This window comes from Henckelia pumila, chromosome 3 (assembly GCF_033568475.1).
Source record: "Henckelia pumila isolate YLH828 chromosome 3, ASM3356847v2, whole genome shotgun sequence".
In the NCBI taxonomy this organism is placed as follows: Eukaryota; Viridiplantae; Streptophyta; class Magnoliopsida; order Lamiales; family Gesneriaceae; genus Henckelia; species Henckelia pumila.
This window is the reverse complement of record NC_133122.1, coordinates 66829035-66849342: the sequence shown is the minus strand read 5'-3', so window position 1 is coordinate 66849342 and position 20308 is coordinate 66829035. Positions and strand designations below refer to the sequence as shown.

At 32.3% G+C, this 20308-nt stretch overlaps 1 protein-coding gene across 1 annotated transcript; it reads right to left on the bottom strand.

Annotated features, from left to right (window-relative positions):
• Positions 1-317: 317 nt before the first annotated feature.
• LOC140893158 (probable flavin-containing monooxygenase 1) lies at positions 318-3307 on the bottom strand. Its single transcript, XM_073302224.1, has 5 exons — positions 2852-3307; positions 2323-2563; positions 1333-1511; positions 865-1214; positions 318-781 (listed from the first exon to the last, which is right to left on the bottom strand). The coding sequence occupies exons 1-5, from the start codon at positions 3275-3277 to the stop codon at positions 436-438; spliced, it is 1542 nt and encodes a 513-aa protein (XP_073158325.1). The 5' UTR covers positions 3278-3307; the 3' UTR covers positions 318-435.
• Between the last annotated feature and the right edge of the window lie 17001 nt (positions 3308-20308).

Sequence of the window (20308 nt, the reverse complement as noted above, 5' to 3'; positions counted from 1 at the left end):
TATACCACAAGCTTACATTTTATTTTCACTTCTATGGTTTCAATTTAAAAAATTAATAATTTTTCATAACCTGCGGAACACAACTACACAAAGCATTGTCTATGCCACAATCTCTTAGCGTGTATATATATATATATATATATATATATATATATATATGTCATAATCTGCTAGTATATATCTGCGTGCGCGGAGCAGTGTGTTCAAATGAAAAGATAAGGCTGATAGGTAGAGCGCCAAATTTATAAAAACCAACATTTTATTAATTGTCATATAAAAATTTATTTAATTAATTGTACATGCAATTGTGTCGATTATCGACCTATTACAAGAATTCATAACATTTTTATTGCTTAATAAAAAGGAATAAATAAAACAACAAATATTAATTAACTGTGTAATTTCAATGGGATCGATATTACTTAATTTCTTCAATTAGTCTTCCTTTTCTGCATAGTCTTGGCTATTGTAAGGGCTAAAAGCCTCAGCAAGCCAATTGCTTTTCCTCCATGCATTCCATCCCATTTCTTCACAAATTTCATCTGTATGATTGATACTGAAAGTGGAGATGCAGCTTCTTTTATAGAATCTCGTAGTCCTCTTCATGATATCTATCTCCTCCATCGTGTCTCCGAGCATTTTTTCGACGCTCGGGAGCTTGAATCGGTCGTCCACGAGCCTCGACAACCACTTGCACCGTATCTCGGCCGTGTGGAGATTGGAGACGCTCTCGATGTAGCCGACGAACGCCGTGTTCGGGATAAAAGGGTTGATAGTTCCCCTAACAAACGTAACAAAAGTCAGACAGATGAAAAAAAAATAGTTATATGTAATTTTTTTTTATAGAGAAGTTGTAGTATATACTTATATAAGGGCATCATGCCGGAAGGGAAATCGAGCAAACTTCGGAATGGATCGGGGATAATGGCGTTCAGCTTCTGCTTTCCATCGAAGCCGGTGGCGAGAACCACGACGTCGGCCTCGAGCTTGGTGCCGTCGTCGAGCTCGACTCCTCCTTCCCAAAAACCCCACTTGGAAGTTCTTTTGAAGTCGATCTTCCCTTTGTCTGCCTCCGCGAAGAAATTTTCCGGCAAGATAGGCATTTGGCACGACGCGTAATCTTCCTCGAAAGGATGATCGGGCTTCAATCCATACTTGTCCAACGGAAGAGTCCATGTCAAGTATGATTCAATGATCTTCGATGCCATTTTTCTCTTTTTTTTTAAAAAAAAAAAAAAAGTTTAGCTTCTGATCCCTCCACAAGAACAGTACTATATATATTTGAAAAAATAATAATAATAATAATAAATTTGTGAATAGAAGGGTGGTTACCACAGGAGAGAGTGCAGTGCAAATAAGGGACCTAAAGAAGCCTTGGTTGGGTCTTTCATGAAGGTATTGGGCAGCCCTTGTGGAATAGAACATGTAGAATGGCAAACCCCATACTGAATAGTGTGGAACTGTCCAACGTAGAGTCCTTATCACCATGGTGCAAGTTTGGCCTTCTGGTCCTGTTTTTTTTTTAACATACCCGAGACCATGTCAATATAGTTGAAATCGTCGTCTATTTCGAGTTTTGGTCCTTTACGTAGTCAAAGTTTAGTTTTCATAGTGTGAAATGCAATTTTTTTTTTTTTTGGGTATTTTGGTCATATACTTTAATTAATAGAAAGTCAATTTGGTAACTTTCCAAGTCAAATTTCACAAGATATGAGGCTCGAGGTAGCTAGGTATTTCGTAAAATTTCATGCAGAAAACCTTGTCTAAAGATTGGAGACCAAACGTATCAAATGTAATGGAGTTTCTTGAATTTTATGTGAAATGGACAAATTGTTCTCAAAAGGGTGAACAATTTTTGAGTTGACGGAACATTTCTTGCATTACTTGACTGGATAATTTATTGAATAATGTTTTTTTTGACGGAATTTATTGAATAATGTTGCTCATATATAAAACAAATATATTGGAAGGTTGACTTATCTGTCAACCACGCTAGCTATCATTTATCAAGAAAATTAACTTGAGAAGCCGAGAAAATTGTTATTATATATTTGATTAGATTTAGTCAAGGGGTCAACGAAAGGACGATTCAGGTAGTTTTGTGAAGTGAAAAAAAAAATGAAAAATAACTTCTTCTTCTTTTTTTTGAGGTTGAAATCCCTTAAAATATTTTTCAAAAATTTCTCGAGAAAACTTATGCATGAGCTTTAAAAATCTTTTTTGGGCAAGTCTCTAGTCGCGTCACTACTTCACAACCACGACGCATCATCGTTAGCATCAGCTATAAGTTGTATGATAGTATAATAAGTTATACGTACGTACCTTGATTTTCTTGAGAACATTCATACGCGAAATCGATAGCAGATTTCTTGAATCCAAATATAACGACTTTCTTCCCTTTAAGCAACTGAGTCGTCTCTTCTTGGTTCATTTTGCAATAATCAAGAGTGTGCAGCACTTTGCCTTTGAATACCTCAGGCCCTTTGTTTTGTGGAAATTTCGGTATCATTGGGATATCACCATATTTCCCGGCACATATCACCAAACACTCGAACGTGTGCCACTAAGAATCGAAAATAAATATTAGATATTATTTGATTTTGAAATGAAATAAGAAATTAAATAAATATGAAAACTCTTGTTGGGGACGTAGTACTACATGCATGCACACGTTCTTTACATAAAGCTACCAATTTTATAAACTAATTTCTTCATTTTAAATTGAGAAATAACTTGTAGAATTGGATTTCGAACTATATATAACATGAAAAAATCTGATTAGTATTTGAAAAAACCACGCACCCAAGAATTAATTAATTTCAATGCAAGAAATTCACCATTAATTAATTACCTGAATGGTCTCCGATCCGGTAGTTTGGACTCCGACTTCCCAAACCGGGTGACCGGAGAGCAAGCTCCCGTATTGATCGGACTTGTGACGACGGTCTCCGATGAAGCGAATCTCAACCACCTTGGAGTTGAACTCCACGAATTTGAGCACATCAAAATGCTCCGCGTATTGACGCACGTACTCCAATATCTCTATATTGGAAGGGAAACTGGAGTTATCCCTTTGAGCCCAGGGGAAATCGGAGAACTCGTAGTCGCACCGAGGGGTCTGCAGCTTGGTGGTACGGAAAGCACAGTGCTTCCAGACGCCGCCGATGCAATCGGTGGCTTCGAACACCACCGGGTTGTGCTTCCGGAGCTGCTTGGCCGCCGCGATGCCGCTGATCCCGCCTCCGATAATTGCGATCTTCTTCGATTTATTTGCCATGAAATTTTATATATATATGCTTAATTTGTGATGAAGAAGGTGTAATTGTTATGAAAATGGCGAGTTCTGTAGGAAGAGGGGTGGGAGTATTTATACTAGTGCATGGGAGGCCTTGTTTGGGAGCACGTAAGCAGACCATAGTGGGACATGAGAAAGGAGATAAATTTTTTTGTTGTATTTTAGAAAATAAAATTTGATTTTTTATCAAGATTTTTTGATACACAAAATTGAATGAGATGGTTTTACGATCAATTTTGTGAGACGGATATCAAATTCGATTCGATATATGAAAAAGTATTGTTTTTATGTTAAACGTATTATTTTGTTATCAGACAATAAATTTTGTGAGACGCGTCGATATATCTTTTTCATAGATATACATCTGTGAGACTGTCTCACAAAAGACGTACTCTTTTTAATATAGGAAAACTCCCCAAATTAAGGCTTCAATTCGTTGATATATTCTTTATTTTTAAATATTTAATTTAATAAACTTAAAAATTTTGGGTGTGTATGTGGAAATTCTGGTCAAACTACCTTCGTTATTTTAATTTTGTAAAACCATGAATTAATCTTTGACAAGAAAACCACTATATTCTTGGAAATTTTAGGTGTAATTTTGGGGCAAAATGGAATCTGAGTATCAAAAAAAAATTGTGTTTATATAACTAATTATTCATTTTTTAATATAAGAGGCACGTATACGTATATTTTTTTAATAATATTAACGTTATAAGTTAAGCATTAATAACATGGATATATATATATGAATTAATTTACATCGAAGTTGTTATTTTTACCAGGTCTATCCCAAATTTTTCCATTTATGTTGATGAAATAATTTAGCGGAAAAATATATAAAAGGGAAATTATATGGCTATGGTCTCGAAGTTTCGTTCTATTTGCACTTTGCAGTTTGTTTGTCTGGAAGTTCCTCAACTTGTGTTATATTATGCATGCCATTTAAATAATTATTTCTTTAATTAATTGGCAATCTATAATTTCGAATTCAGTTAATTAATTAATATGGGCCCTTAGAGTAAATTTGGGATTTTAAATTAATTTTGAATACGCAAAAATATGGGAAAATAATCATTATTCGTGATTTAAATTTCATCGAGACTTAAACATGTTAATAATGTCTGACATCATGTTGATATATCATGATAACGGGAGAGTTTATGCTACCCGTCTGTCCAAATCAATCTGATTTGATCTGCAGATCAAATTGAACCGTCTGATCCCCATCCGTACACTGTTTAGATGAGATAGCATAGACTCACGCCATGATAACATCCTGATAAAAAATAACTGAAATATAAAAATTAAAAATCAAATGTGGGACCCATGCATCTTGCGACTCGCGTGACACGACTGCGTGTCGCGGGACAAGGCACCTCCCCCTCCACCCGATTGTTAAACCCGGTGGGACAGAGCATTTCTCCGTCCACCCCCTTTTTTTAACATGACACATAGAAAACTATCAAATTGGTAAGTCCTTTTCAAATGAGTAGTTTTCCATTAATCATTATGTTTTGCACTTTAAACTATTTAAATTTCATTGGTATCAGTTACTTTAAAATTTGGCTTTTTTAGGGGTAAAAAAAAAACAAAAAAGGATAGTTATAGAAATGGATTCTTGGAGGTTCCCTTTTCATGTCAATTGGTTACTAGGAATGGACTAGAATTTAATATTCACAGCTTGTGGGTATTAGTTGTGTAGCCGCATTAAATATGGTAAAATAATTAATATATATCATACTAAAATCAAATTTCATTGGATCAAAATCTTATTTAGGCCAACTTACAAGACAATAGGTTTTCTGAATATAATGTAATATATTTTTAATATAAAAAATTTAAAATATTATTTTATTCAAGAAACGACTACACCACCTAAGCAAGCACACACAAAATCTTCAAGAGGAAATAGCAATGTGTGTGAATCTTCATTTCTCCTCGTGTTAATTTGACTTCAGCTTTTCATGCAGCACAGCTCATGAGATTTTGATGAATGGGAAGCATCCAAGAAAATATTATGAATTTTAAAGGAAATCAAATACTTTGAAAAATAATAATTTATTAATTTGCTCATAATTTCCTCACAAACTAAAAATATGTGAAATGGAAGTGTCACGCAAACCGTGTATCTAAAATTGATTGTTGACCCTCGATGTCAAGATTTCCTCTTACATATCATATATGTTTATGGCAAGAATTCAAGATATTTAATTAAATTCCAAGAAATTTATGGACGTTGAACAATATAAGCTGATGTTGATAGTTGCCATTAAATTAAAAAAAAATGCTTTCATTTATTAATTATGATTAATTTACCAAGTATACAGCCGGAAATCAATTGATAGTTTGCATTTTTAATTAAAAAGTGAAATAATGATATAACTAGCTAGTTGGCATTTATGATTTACTCGCCTAAGGTAATGTTTGAGAGGGGAATTGATCTTCTACTGTGAGCCTTGCTACCGTAGATCGTGTTGTGGTGTGAAACGTCACACCACGGCACATTTTTATTTTTATTTTATTTTATTGTTTTTATATATTTTCAATTCATTATTTTTAAATTTTTTAGTTGTTTTTATCTTTTCAAATTTTTTGTGTAATTTTATTTTTATAATTTGTGTTAGGATCTGTTTAGAGTGTAGAGGGGGTGAATACACTCAAAAACTGTTTCGGTTAAAGATAGCGAATTCAATGTTTGGTGATTGAATTCTAGATTTATATTGATATCTAATGCAAGTTGACAAACAATGTATGTGCAGAAATATGTCAAGATACAGATTATGAAAACTTGATGTAAATGTGTATGCAAGATTGGTGGTATGTAAGTAAACCGACGAAAAACACAGTGAGATTTTTATGGATGTTCGGAGATTTTAATCACTCCTACGTCACCCATTCTTCTTCCTCGGAAAGATATCATTAGAAAACTTTGAATTTTACAAGAAATTTGCAAAACCCCAATCCAGTTTAGACTTATCCACTGGTTAAACAAGAACTCCTAGTTACAACTTAGTTTCAGTCCTAAACTCATGATAAGATACAGATGTTTACAACTCGTTTCAAATTTGCACAAAGATGATCCTTGAATGATCATAATAACAGTTTAGGTGTTTGTGCTTCGCGTTCCTTAATCAATTAGCTTCTTCAGACTTGAAGGCTCAAATATTCTCACAAGCAAGCGTTTTTGCAAAAGTTTTCCTATTGATTAAGGTGCTTATTTATAGTCTTCGGATGCCAACGGTAATAATTTCAAAAAAGTTTCTGATAGAATTTGAAATATACACGTTGCTTTGTCACTTTCACCGACATACTCTAAAGCCGACATTCTCTTGGATTGCGGCACTATGTCTGTAGAATGTGTCAGAGTACAGAAAACTTTATCCAATCAAATCGCACTGGTAGACTGATAATCGCGATGGCAGACTGATGTAGTGTGAGGCATTTCAGAAGATCAGTCTAACACTTCGATTTAGGTAGTTGATGATTCAGTTTAGTGTCTTTAGTTTAGTCAAACTGAGAAGAATCAGTTTTGCAGTCTTGAAAACGTACTTTTTCAGTTTAGCACTTTTCTTAATAAAGTCGTTCTTTTCCTTGAATATTCGGTTGAGTGATTTTACTCATAAAATCGTACTTTTCACTTTTCGAAGTAGTTTCAGTTTAGCTTTTCTTCAGTTTAACTCGTATCAGTTTAATCCATCAGTTTAGCACTTTACTTATAAACACCAAAACTTAATTTTTAACAATTTGTAATGACAATTTTTAGCATAACAGCACAATTTATTTGTAAAAAAAAAAAATTTGGTATTTTTTATATATATTTTATTATAATTTTTCAGTTTTTTGGGCTTTAATTTCCATTCAAAATTTTCGTTTTTAAAAAAAATTTAGCCTATTTTTTTATATATTTTATATTCTTCCATTTTTCGTACTTTTTTTTTCCCTTTTTGGAATTTTGTTTCCCTCTTTCGTTTAGTTTGTGTTTTATTTTTACTCATTTTTCATATGTTTGATTTTTTTTTCTTTTTTTTCTTCTATTCATTTTTTTAAAAAAAATATAAAATGGGATTATAAGATTTGTATTTAAAAATGGTGATTTTCTTGATCATTTACATTTAAGTTTTTTTCTAATTGTTTGGATTCGAACTTATTTATTTTTGGAGTAAAATATATAATTATTTATTTTTGTTTCCATATTGACATATTTAATCAGTTGATGCATTATCTATTCTATTTTATGATAGATGATGGTATCATAAAAATTGCTTTGGTATGTCAAGAACACACCAAAATATTCTTTCACAATTATCCTCTTTACATTGATTTCTCTTTTTAAGTCTAAATATTTAAAAGTTTCCTATATTACCCTTCTCATCACCAATCACAAACAAAAAAGACAACTCTCACTGCTCATCTCTCCAGTACTTCACGTCTCAGTTTGATAAATTAGTTCTTCAAAATTAATTTTTGAATACAAAAATCAAATTTTACTCCATGATAATTAATTTTTCAGTACACACTCAAAGCGTGTACTCTGATTACTAGTTATATATTATAGAAGGACAAATTATAACCAAAAAATTGACAATATAAAAAAAATTTAGAGTGTATAAAAAAAAGGTAAAAAGGAAACAAAAAGCATAAGAGGTAAAAAAAAAATGAATTTAAAATATATAAAAACAAAAAAAAAGAAGAAAAATATGTTGTGGTGTGAAACGAAGCACAACACCCTCTACTGTGGTAAGGGTCACAGTAGAGGATCCATTCTCGTTTGGGAGAGATTATAAGAAGCACTTCTCAACTTTTTTTTCACAAAATTTTGTAAAAAAAAAGCTGAAAAATGCTTACTAAAAGCACTCCTAAACATTACCTAAGTCATACTTCTATCACAAATATAAATTAAAGGTCACAATTTTTTTTTATATTTCCCAAATATATGGTTCAAAATCTATATATATTTAATATAATTTTATCTATTTTTTTGCCAATCTCCATAATTTTTTATACGCATTAATTATTTCCAACAAGTAATATTTATATCATATTCAAGCACTAATTATCACGCCCCCGGCCCATGCCCACGCATGTGCGACTGCACAATGGGCCCCTATAGCAACTACTTCGTATATGGGAAAAATGAAAGGTTTAAAATGAGTTTAAAATGGGTTACAATGAACTTCTATAGCAACTTGGGTTAATCATTTTCGTAAAGCGAGGACGAAATACGAAGTAGTAGCTATAGGGCCCATTGTGCAGTCGTGCATGCGCGGACCTGGGCTCGGGGCGTGACAGAATGGTATCAGAGATGGTCACCAGCCCGCAGACCCCGGGAAATAAGTGCTATGAGGGGTAAAGTGCTACGTGCATGGGAGACACCTCTTGAACCTGCGGGGCAAAGTGCTACATGACGGGAGCCACCGCTTGAACCCGTAGGAGCCACCTCTAGATTTCCGGTGCTGGTGGATCGAAGGTCAGGTCGCGACGAAGACGTCGCGTTTCGAAGGAGGGTGATTGTGAGACCCCTATCCCACATGAAAAAAAATGAAAGGTTTAAAATGAGTTTAAAATGGGTTACAATGGACTCTATAGCAACTTGGGTTAATCATTTTTCGTAAAGCGAGGACGAATACAAAGTAGTTGCTATAGGGACTCATTGTGCAGTCGCGCATGCGCGGACCTGGACCCATGACGTGACACTAATTAAATAAATTTTTATATATGAACATACTTTTATCTATTCTTTTACCAATCTCCCTAATTCGTTAGGTCATACTTATATGAAAATTTTACTTTGCCCCTTTCTTTATGGATCAGAAAATATAATTAAAGAAAATTTGTGTCAATTAATCATATATATAATATATTATATTCAAGTATTTTATGAGCTTCTAAACATAGTTTAAATTAGTTTACTTCGGATTCTAACCAAACACGATTATTTTCCACGGGGTTCACACGAAGTTGCTAATACAAAAACACATGAAATGAATATTAACATATTTAATTTTACTAAATATTATTCGAAATTGACTTGTAATATAAGCATTTTGACTTGTGGTTTAAAGTCAAACGATTATTCAAATTTTGAAAGGGTGTTGACGTGCCAATTAATATTTGGTAAGGGTGTTGAGAAATTGTAACCAATATTTACAAATATTATTTAAATTCAGAATAGTTTGGCCAATAGAATGCAAGAATTTATTTATTTGTAATTTTTACGCAAAGTCGTCTAAAGAACACATGTATTTAGTTCGAGTCCGATGTTCACATGAAATTAGGTTTTCATTTGTGATTTATGTTAGTATAATGACAATTGACATGTGGAGAATCGATTTTGCAAATTATTATTATTATTATTATTATTATTATTATTATTATTATTATTATTGTTGTTGTTGTTGCCGTCGTCATTAAGTCTGGCAGAGAGATATTTTATAATTGATTCTTGAGCTTCAGACATCATCTTAAACTTGGACTTTAACATTAGATGAGCTAGGTAGCTACAAACTATCCCCAAAATATTTAATTTAATATCTCGTTCTCTATAAATGCAAATAAAATTTTGATACGGGATTTTTGCACATTTTTCTTTTCTTTCTTTTTTTTTTTCCCTTTAATTTCAAACTTCAAATTTTTAGAGTCGTTTATTAAATCGAAGGTTTGCATTTGATTGAGGGAAAACTCAGATTTTTGTTCTATTTTCTTTCAATTTTCGTTTTTCATGTTGTCCAATTACAGTCTTATTTCTGTAACTTAATTTTTTTTTGTAATTTTAGTCATTTTTTATCGGAATTCCTGATGTGACAATGCCACATCTACACCATATCGGACCAATAATGAAATATAACATTTTGTTCACATTTTGTTCGTAAAAAAGAAAACTAAATAAATACAAAGAATAAAAGATTACAAGATAAAAGAAAACATAATATACAATAAATATACAATATATTCCAATAGAATTTTGTTCTTTTTGTGCAATTTTACAAACTTCATGACAAGACCTCCGAGGATTACTGGAAAATAAGACCTCCGAGTGCTGATTACTGGAAAATGTATTAGTAGTCAGTCACATATGACATATTTCGCGTTATATGTTAGTCACATAACGTACGTTCAAAGGTCAAAGTTAAAGTATATAAATCAACAAAAGAACAAAAACAAAGTTCAAATTTTTTTTTTACAGTCAATGTTTATATAGAAAAATAATTTAAAATTTTAATTAATTACCTCCATGGTTCTTAACAATTGACCTTTTGATCAATTTTATAAGATCTTAAATCTTAATTACCGCTGTAGTAATTTTCGGAGTATATTAATTAACAAACGAGTAGATATATTATGAGATAATCTCATGAATATCTTATTTGTAAAATAGGTCTACGCAGTTTATTGATGAATTGAAAATTTATATTTAACATAGAAAATGCTATTTTTTCATGGTTGGAGTCAGGTCAGATATTCGTTTCACAAAATTGACCCGTGAAATCATCTCGTATGAATTTTTGTGCTAACCGAAATACATTGCCAATTTTTTTTCGCTTTCGCTATATTAATCATCAATAATTTAGGTTACCGTTTTACTATTATAAGGATATATCTCTAAGATCCCAAGCATAGGCCAAGGAAAGTGCAATTACAAAATAAATTCTTTTAGCAGCTAGTCCGTATCCATGATTGTTTTACGAAAATATGCAACTTAAGTTATTACAGAAATCTATTCTGAGCCATTATAAACATTTCAAGCATTTCAATATAGTGCATTATGAATTAGTGAGAAAAGATTTATTTGCATCAACGAAGAATAAAGTTAATCAATAAACACACTAGCTACCTATTTCTAAATAATAGAAAAATACCCATACAAGTGGTCGTTGTATTAATTATTAAAATATGAACAATGAAACTGAACCATATGACTAGAAAATTTTATGGTTCATAGTTCACACAATGTGGAAGCAAGAATTACTAGAGAAAACATGATTTAATGTGTGATAGAGGTACAATTTAAGTCAAAACATTTTTTTTTCTTTTATCTTTTTTTTTTTATTTTGGGGGGGGGGGAACATTTAATGTGTGATAGAGGTCCAACGTAAGTCAAAACCTAATGCCAACATTTTTTTTTTCTTCTTTGAAATTTTCTACCTCTAGCTATAATACATTCAAATTTTATTTGCAATATTATTAAGAATTTTATTTTTCATCTCAATATTTTCAATTTTTTATCATGAAAATGTTGATTATCGGTTCAGTTCGTATTTAAGGAATTGTTATGTTTTCTAGAAACATGGAGACTAATCTGTAATCAAAGGGTTTTTCAAAAATATTTTCTGTGTTGTAATTAAAAGTACTGCATTTATGGTTGGAATTGAAATTGAAAATGGGAAAGTCTGGAAAATTGGTCATAAAATTTGATTGTCAAATTAATATGTTAGGACAGTAGAGCATGAGTCAGTTTGGCCCTTTTGAATGGTTGTTGGCAATAAATATTTTATTCAAATATTATTAGTAAAAGCTGGTTGTTAAAGGTCCGTCTTTGACCACAGATTCTTCTACGTTTTTAAGGAAATTTCATTATTCTATCCGGCTTAAAATTATGTTTTTTAAAATCTATACTATAAAATTTTTACAATTAATAACAATCTCTCATGATTTAAAAATCATAAAAATAACTATATTTTTACCCTATATATATATATATGTGTGTGTGTGTGTGTGTGTCCATACAGTATATGTATGTATATATCTATATATATAATAATAACAATTATAAAAGTGTGAAACCAAGGTCAAAGTTTTTCATTATGTATTCTCAGCTTTGTCTTTGATTTGTACACACTTGATAAATTATGTGAGAATATTTTTGTAAAATCAATTATTATGATAAGGTCAAAATTGACAAAACGTGCGCATATTAAGTAAGGTTTCAGTTTCCAAAAAGATTGAATTACCAAAATACTTTAGTTTTTATTTTCTTGTAGATAAAGTGAATAGATTTTCCATAAAAATCTTAATTAAATACTTATCCAGTTTTAACTCCAAAATTCTTTAGTTTTTAATTGTTTGTAAATGTAATGAACAAATTTTTTCAACAAAAAAATCTCATGTATTTTAATTTGTATAATGACCTATTGAGCTAAATAATTATATTATGAGTTCATAAATATATCAAAATATCATATTTGTAAACATTATTAAATATATATTAATTAAATTATACATCGGTACTGAAATAAATAAATTCAAGTGAAGTCAAGTTTTAATCTAAAATAATAAATAAAGAACACACCGACACACACACATATCATATATATAAAATTTGAAATTAAAAAAATTAACTATTTTTCTTTCTCATAAAAGCTAAAAACTATAACAATTATTTAATGAGATGATCTTGCAATTAACCAAGAAATATTTTACAAGAGCTGGAGATGGGTAAACCGGTTATAACTTTTTGTAACTTAAAGGTACATGTTTGAAGGTAAATTTTTAATTTTTTATAAATAAATCTTTACAAAAATTATTCATTACTCAATACTCACTACTTCTTCTTATGACTAATAATAAAAAATGTTCAGCTCATAACAACAATGTTTGCAAAATTTGTGTAAGAACCTATTGAGCTAAATAATTAAATCATGAGTTCATAATTATATATTAGAAACATCAAATTTTAAAACATTATTAAAATATATATTTAAATAAAATACACACCGGTGTTGAAATAAATCAATTCAAATGGAGTCAAGTTTTAATCCAAAATAATAGATAAAGAACACATCAACACACTCATACCATATATGTAAATATTGAAATTTAAAATTTTAACTATTTTTTTCTCATTATAAAGGTTAAAAACTATTACAATTATTTATGAGATGATCTTTCAATTAACGAAACTATTTTTCCTTCTCATAAAAGATAAAAACTATGACAATTATTTTATGAGAAAATATTATAATTAACGAATGAATATTTTTACAAGAGTTGAAGATTGATAAACCGGTTATGACTTTCTGTAACTTAAAAATACATGTTTTGAAGGTAAAGTTTTTAAATATTTGTAAATAAATCTTTAAAATTTTTTTTTAGTTGGAAACTTGTAAGACTTTATTAAAGAGTATCACGAGTTACAAGTTGGTCCAACCACAAAGAAAAATTCTCACACACCAAAAAAAGGGTGTTGATGAAGAAAGAACATTTTTTGCTAAAGAGTGGGCTACTTCATTAGCATCCTCCTAGCGTGGGAAAAAGAGATACTATTAAAACTAGAGCATAGAGCCTCTATCTATAGAGCACATGAACCAGCGTAACTTAAGTCATTTAAAAGCTCCGTGACTGCTTGCACTGCCAAAAGTGAATCTGAAAAGACTTGAATTCTAGGGAATCCTCTTGAGCGAGCAACTTTGAGACCTTCCCGTATAGCAAATAGTTCCCCTAGTGTTATAGCATCCGGCATTGGTAAAGTTTTTTCGAATGCCGCCAACATCTCAGTATGTATATCTTCAATTTTTTTAACAAAATTATAATATTTGATAAGATCGGTGAGGAGTTTTTAGATAGGGGAGAGGGAAGGTGAATGAACACTCCTATTTTTCGTTTGGCAAGTGTCTGGTACTGATGTTAACAGCAATGCAGGCGAATCTCATACTCTAAGACAAAGCAGTAGTCTACTGAAATAGTGCGGAAAACAAACTATTAAGTTTGTTGAAGCTGAAAGATGAAATAGAGAAATGCAAGTAGATTTTTTTCTGGAAGTTCGAATGATAAAATCTTATACGTTTTCTCTTTTTTTGTTTTCAGAAGGTATCATTAGAAGATCTGATAAGTACACAAACTGGTACAAACCCAATTCAATAGGACTTATCTCTGCCTACTGAAACTCCTAGAACTCATGCAAACAATACAACACACGAATAACTTCTGAAAGAAGACTCTTCTCTCAGAATATTACAACACTTTCACTCTTAAATAATTTTACAACAGATGGCAGTAGGCACAAATATGATCTGAGAATCCGATGGAACGATTTGAGTGTGCAAGAGTTTTTTCGAGTATTTTGTAGGATACTTGAATATAGATAGATATTTGATACCGGATGTTTTTTTCTCTACTTTACTCGAAGGAGCCACACTGCCTTATATATTTTATTTTTCATCGTTAATAAATGGATCTTTAAGACTCTCATTTAATATACTTGTACCAAAAAGTAGACTTTCACTATAAGAAAAAGTCTAACAATCTACTTAGCTTGTCATTTATTTCATAAGAATGATCAATAAATGCGCAATAAATTTTTTGGTACGATGTATTGAATTTGGTGTACTAAATATCAGAATGACTAATAAATAAGGTGCCTACTGAAGATATAAAACTCCTAATATCTCATATTACAGTCTACTGATATTATCTTATGTGGTTGCTGATTTCATTCAAGATTGATTCTGCTTTCCTTTACTATTGTTATTGTTGACTGATTTTGTCTGCTGATTGTAGATCAGTTATTTCTACTGGCTGTCATCATCAAAACTTAAATTACTTAACAATATTGATATTATTTCCTTTAATTATTTAAGTCTATAAATATTATATGTTAATCAATCTATTACGGGCTAGATAATAACTTTGAAAAAAAAGTTTACATGAGTCATTGAAATATCTTATCTTTAACTGTTAATGTAAATATAGAAAAACAATGATAATAAATGATGACACTGAAACTGCAACAGCTACATTGTTCGAAAATGATGCAAATGTTTTTATTTGTTGCAGTGTTGAATATTATATCAATTCGATACATCATCAAGATATATCAATAAATTTTTTTCTTACAAATACTATATAATGATTAGCAATTATTAATAAAATATATTTTATATATAGGATGACAACACTTCGATATACCACAAGTATTAGATACACCAAATAAAAAGAATATGTATTAATCACATAATAAACAAAATTGTTGAAATAAAAGATAGAATGCTAACATTTGTAATTAAAGTGTTAGGATTGGACTCAATCGGTTTAATGAATGAGTTCGAGGCTTATCTTAGTGTCGGATGCAGTTTGGCAAACAAAATATGTGCGAAAATATGTCAAGCTGCAGATTTAAAACAATGAGTGAATATCAGTTTAGGGTGTGTGTTAATGGTGAGTTAACTGAAATGACACAAGTAGTTGTTTATGGATGTTCGGAGATTTCAAATACTCCTACGTTACCCCTTCTTCCACCTCGGAAGGATTTCACTAGAAGACTTTTATTTATACAAGTAATTTGCACAAACCCAATCCAGTTTAGGACTTAAAAACTGCCTAAACAAGAACTCCTAGTATAACACCTTAGTTTCAGTCCTAGACTGATATAACAATAGAGTAAATGTAACTCGAAATTCTTAGCACAAAGATCGACCCTTAAATGATCGGAATAATGCTTTTGAACGTTTGTGCTTCGAGTTCCTTGATCGAATCTTGATCGTAAAGAGCTTTTCGTGTTCTCGTAAGAATGACAGAGTTTTCAGTGCGTGGAAAAAGATATTCCTGATGTTGATCAAGATCTCTATTTATACCCTTTGGATTGCCAACGGTCATAAGTTTGAATTGTCCTTTTGATAAGATTTGAATTAGTCCCGTTGGATTTGTCACTATCATCAACGATTTTTGGAGCCGACATTCCCTTAGTATCGCAGCACTACCTTCTGCAGAGATGTCAGAGTACGGATGATATTATTCAGAAATAGCACGGTAGTAAACTGTTGTGGACAACTGAAGCAATCAGTTTGGCAAGGGTAAACTGATGAATTCAGTTTAGCGAGGTAAACTGCTTTGTATCCCTTTAGCGCAGTCGTTGATGGTTCAGTTTAGTGATTCAGTTTAGCAACATAAACTGCATCTGTAGGTCATAGTGATGTCATCATTTCCTGAATATCAGTTAAGCCCATTTTTAGTTGCTCAAGTAGTTTGGCTTTCTTTTTTAAATACCAAAACTAAATTTCCCAACAATTTCCCCCTTTTTGGTGTTTATCAAAACACTGATATATACTGTCATCATGATAAGCTGATATTCATTGTTATGCAAAGTCAGTTTCAATCACGATCTAAGAACTCTTCCCCCTTTTTGATAAACTGAAAAGTATAGATCCGGAAGGAGAGAAACAAGAGTAGATAACATAATAATCTTGATGGGATAAAGATAAAATATCTTCGATCGGAAGAGGATCTGTGAAATGATGAACTACGAGATTGTTGATGAGTTGCTGAGGTATTACGTTGTAGAGCTTGAGCTTCATGTTGAGTTTGTAAGATATTCTGAGATAAGCTTGCCAAATTGTTGAGTTGCCGAGAAATTCCTTGAAAATTTGATTGAACTGATGTGTGAAAATATTGAACAAATCCATTCAAGTTGTCAATTTTTGTCTCCAAAGACTGATGAGAGTTTTGCAGTTGAGATAGTGAGCTAGTCAGTTGATTTGAATCTACTAGGATTTTATCCAAAATTGCAAGCTTTTCTTGAAGTTTAACGAGCTCAGAATTCATTGATTGTCTCAGAAAAGAGATATTGCTGGTTGTTTTTTGTTGATTTTTTTTAGACTAGTGACAATCTTGGATATGGCGCAGACTGAGTTTTCAATCTGAGAAAGTGCTTGATACCAATCATCATCAGTTGTGGAAGTGGGAGATGGGAGTCCTTTGTCAGTGAATGAAAGATTTTCTTTGGTAAAATCTTGCTTCTGTCCTTTAGGAGGTGATGGAGGTGTAGCTGCGATCATTTCAACTTTTTCTTTTCCTTTGTCCTGATGAGTTGATGATTCAGGAGCTGTATGAACAATCATTGCTAGAGTTTGAGATAGAGTCTCAGTCACAATAGCTTTGTCAGGAGAAGATGAATCATTGATGATTTGTACATGTGGGGATGATTCATGTACTGGTTCTTGCAGCTGTTTATCTTCAAGAAGAATTGGTGTGACTAATGAACATCAGTTGAGTTGGTTGTCCGAAGTGTTTCTTCATTACTAGGCTTGGTTGGAGCAGGTGTGTCATCAAGTTGGGATGAGATTTCCAACATTTGAGAGACTTCCTTGGATTCTGTTAGAACTTGTTCGGTGGGAGTTGAGAAGGATGACTTAACTGCTTGAGACAAGAATGGTTCTGTGATTTCCTTCTGAGAAAATATCAGTGTCTCGTCTGTGAGGTCAAAAATTTGAGATGATGGTACTTCCATATTGATCGGTTGAGGTTCTTCAAGTTCCTCCTGGAGAGAGATTGGTGGAACACTTTCTTCCACGGATGATGCTGTTAATAAAGGAGTTGAACGATCTTCAGTTTCAATATGAAATATGACTTCATCAACATTCATAATTTGAAGCCTAGGAAGAGTATTTTCAGTTACTGATATGTGCAACTGCTGCTCAATGGATGTATCTGTTGTAATGGGGGCAACTGAAGTTTATCTTTGAAGTTCTTCAAACACCTGATCAATTGAGTGGTTTGAGGATTCAGTGGAAGTATGACTTTACTTGTTTTTCTTGTGTTTGGATTTGGATGAGGAGTGTGATTTGTGTTTCTTCCAAACAAAGACCTCTGGAGTTTCCAATGTTTGATCATTCTCCCAGAATTTTACTTCTGTTTGTATATTGATGAGATCAGTTTGTAATTGAGTGAATATGGTTCTGTCTTCATAGGAAGTTCTGGCACGTGGATCATAATTCCTTTGGAATTCATCAACAATTTCTCCCAGTTTCTTGATTCTTAAGAGATCATAGAAGTACTTTCTTCTTATCAACGCATCTTGAATTTTGGCAGTATTGACTACTTTTAGTATAATTTTTTCAAGTTTGACAAATTTGGACAGCTCATTCTTTTTGGTGAGATGTCTTGCCAATGGAGAGGTTCTGTATTGGTGCCAGGTATCAAAGATTTCAGCAGTGCGCTTCTCAGCATATTCAAGTACCTCATCCATGGTTAAGTCAATTTGAAGTTGAATAGAATTGGATGGTCTATCAGGATCTGAGGAGGATGCTATTTGAGAGCTTCCTGCTACTAAGTCCAAACCCGAGTGAGTATATTCAACAATTTTTTTAAAGATAAACCACCAATTGGGATTGCTGGAGGCAGAACTACAATTGGTGAGATAAATTGCAGAGGAGCTTTCTGAGTTTTAACAACTGTTCCCAAGTCGTCATGTGTTGGAGTGTCTAGAGATGGTTGAAGACTCTGAAGTGGTTCAATCATCATAGGTTGTTTTCCCTTCAGATCAGTTTTGGTTTTTAACTCTTCAGTTGTTTTATCAACGAGATGTGCATCTTTAGTTGAGGCCATATTAGCTGGTTTAGGAACCACAGAAATGATCAGTTTAGATGGGGATGTGACAACCTTTGCTTGTAGATTTCTTGTACGCTTGGTTTGAGGCCCTTTAACCACTTCTTCACTATCAGTTTCATCACTGTCATATATCACAGAATTTCTCTTCTTTTTGATTTGTCTCTTCACTGGTGTTTTTTGTGTCTTTGGAGTAGTTAAGTCAGTTGATTCTCTGGACTGAAAATTTGCCAGATACTCAACATTCAGAACTCTAAGCTTGTGCAATTGAGAAGATGCTTGAAGAGTAATTCCAAGAGTTTCAAGAAGTTGACTAGCCTGTAGTATATATCCCGAAGATTGCTTGGGGGTGTCATCATTTGGAAAAATATGTTAAAGATAATATTACTCCAATTTATCTTCACACCTTTCATGATGACAATCATTACTTTGAACTTTCCAACAGTTAATTTGGCGAAGGATCCTCCTTTTGCCAAAATATTTTTGGCAACAATATCAGCCAGCATTTGATATTCAGGTTTTAGGTCTCTTTTGAATCCAGGCAGAGAGATTGGTTGACTTGACCCAGAAAACATGCTTTGCATTTCAGTGATATCAGTAGTTGATATAATATTGAAGTCAGTATTACCTGAAGTAGGTAAACTGAAGATGTTTGCGAAAAATTCTTCACTGATTTGAATGATGTGTCCGCCGAGAGAAAGTAACAGTACGCCATCATCCTTAAGTGTGCAGTTGTGATATAATGATAGCAAGTTCGTTTGATAGATATTCAAGTTTTTGATATCCAGAAAAGGGCGAAGTCCAGTTTTTTCAAGAGCGGTGCAGACCTTGGATATTATCCATTCCATACAGAGATTCAAAATCGACTGCGAGAGCATTGAGAATGTAAACTGCAGATGAAGTGGCCATTTGAAATGGTTCCTGTGAATCAATGAGGCAATTGTAAGAGAATTTAAATATAGATTTAGGGTTTATGATAGACTGAATTGTTGTATTTTGGATGACTTGGTCAATACGACACAAGAGTGACGTGGAACACAGAACAATTTGAAATTCAAAACACAAAGTACAGCGAGGCGGGAGATAGTACACATATTTCCCTCTAAAAATACTGCACGTTACAACTATAAATAGTGAAATATAGTAGTATAACCGATTTTTTAATTTCAGTTGAGCAAAGAAATATGATTAACAGTGTTCCCTTGTTTGGTTTTGGTCAAAGTCCTTATGTGGCATGTGAGGCATGTCGAGAGAGTTACTTTGAAATTGAAAAGAAAAATATCGAGGAGAGGGTATTTGAAAAGATGATGAAGGTCTGGTTGAAGATAGAAGATCTCCACATGTATCATCATGCTCAGTTTCCTCCCAGGAAATATGAGGATGCAAAGGAAATAGCTCAGAGGGCGATGTACTATATGATAGCACTAGATACATTTGAGCCCAGAGACATTTTTAAGGAGAAAAATGTTCTCTATATGATGCTCAGTAAAGAGTATATCACATTGGTTCGTATTGCAATCGATGAGCTAATGGATCCTTCAGTTGCTCCTCTACGAGCATGGGTGACTAACTGGAGCTTTGAGATTTTCCTCAACATGAGGGAAATAAAAAGTGTGTGATTGTAACCTTTTGATTTCAAGTATTAATAAAGGAATTTTTAATAAACTGAATTTTGTGCATAAACTATTTTACTTA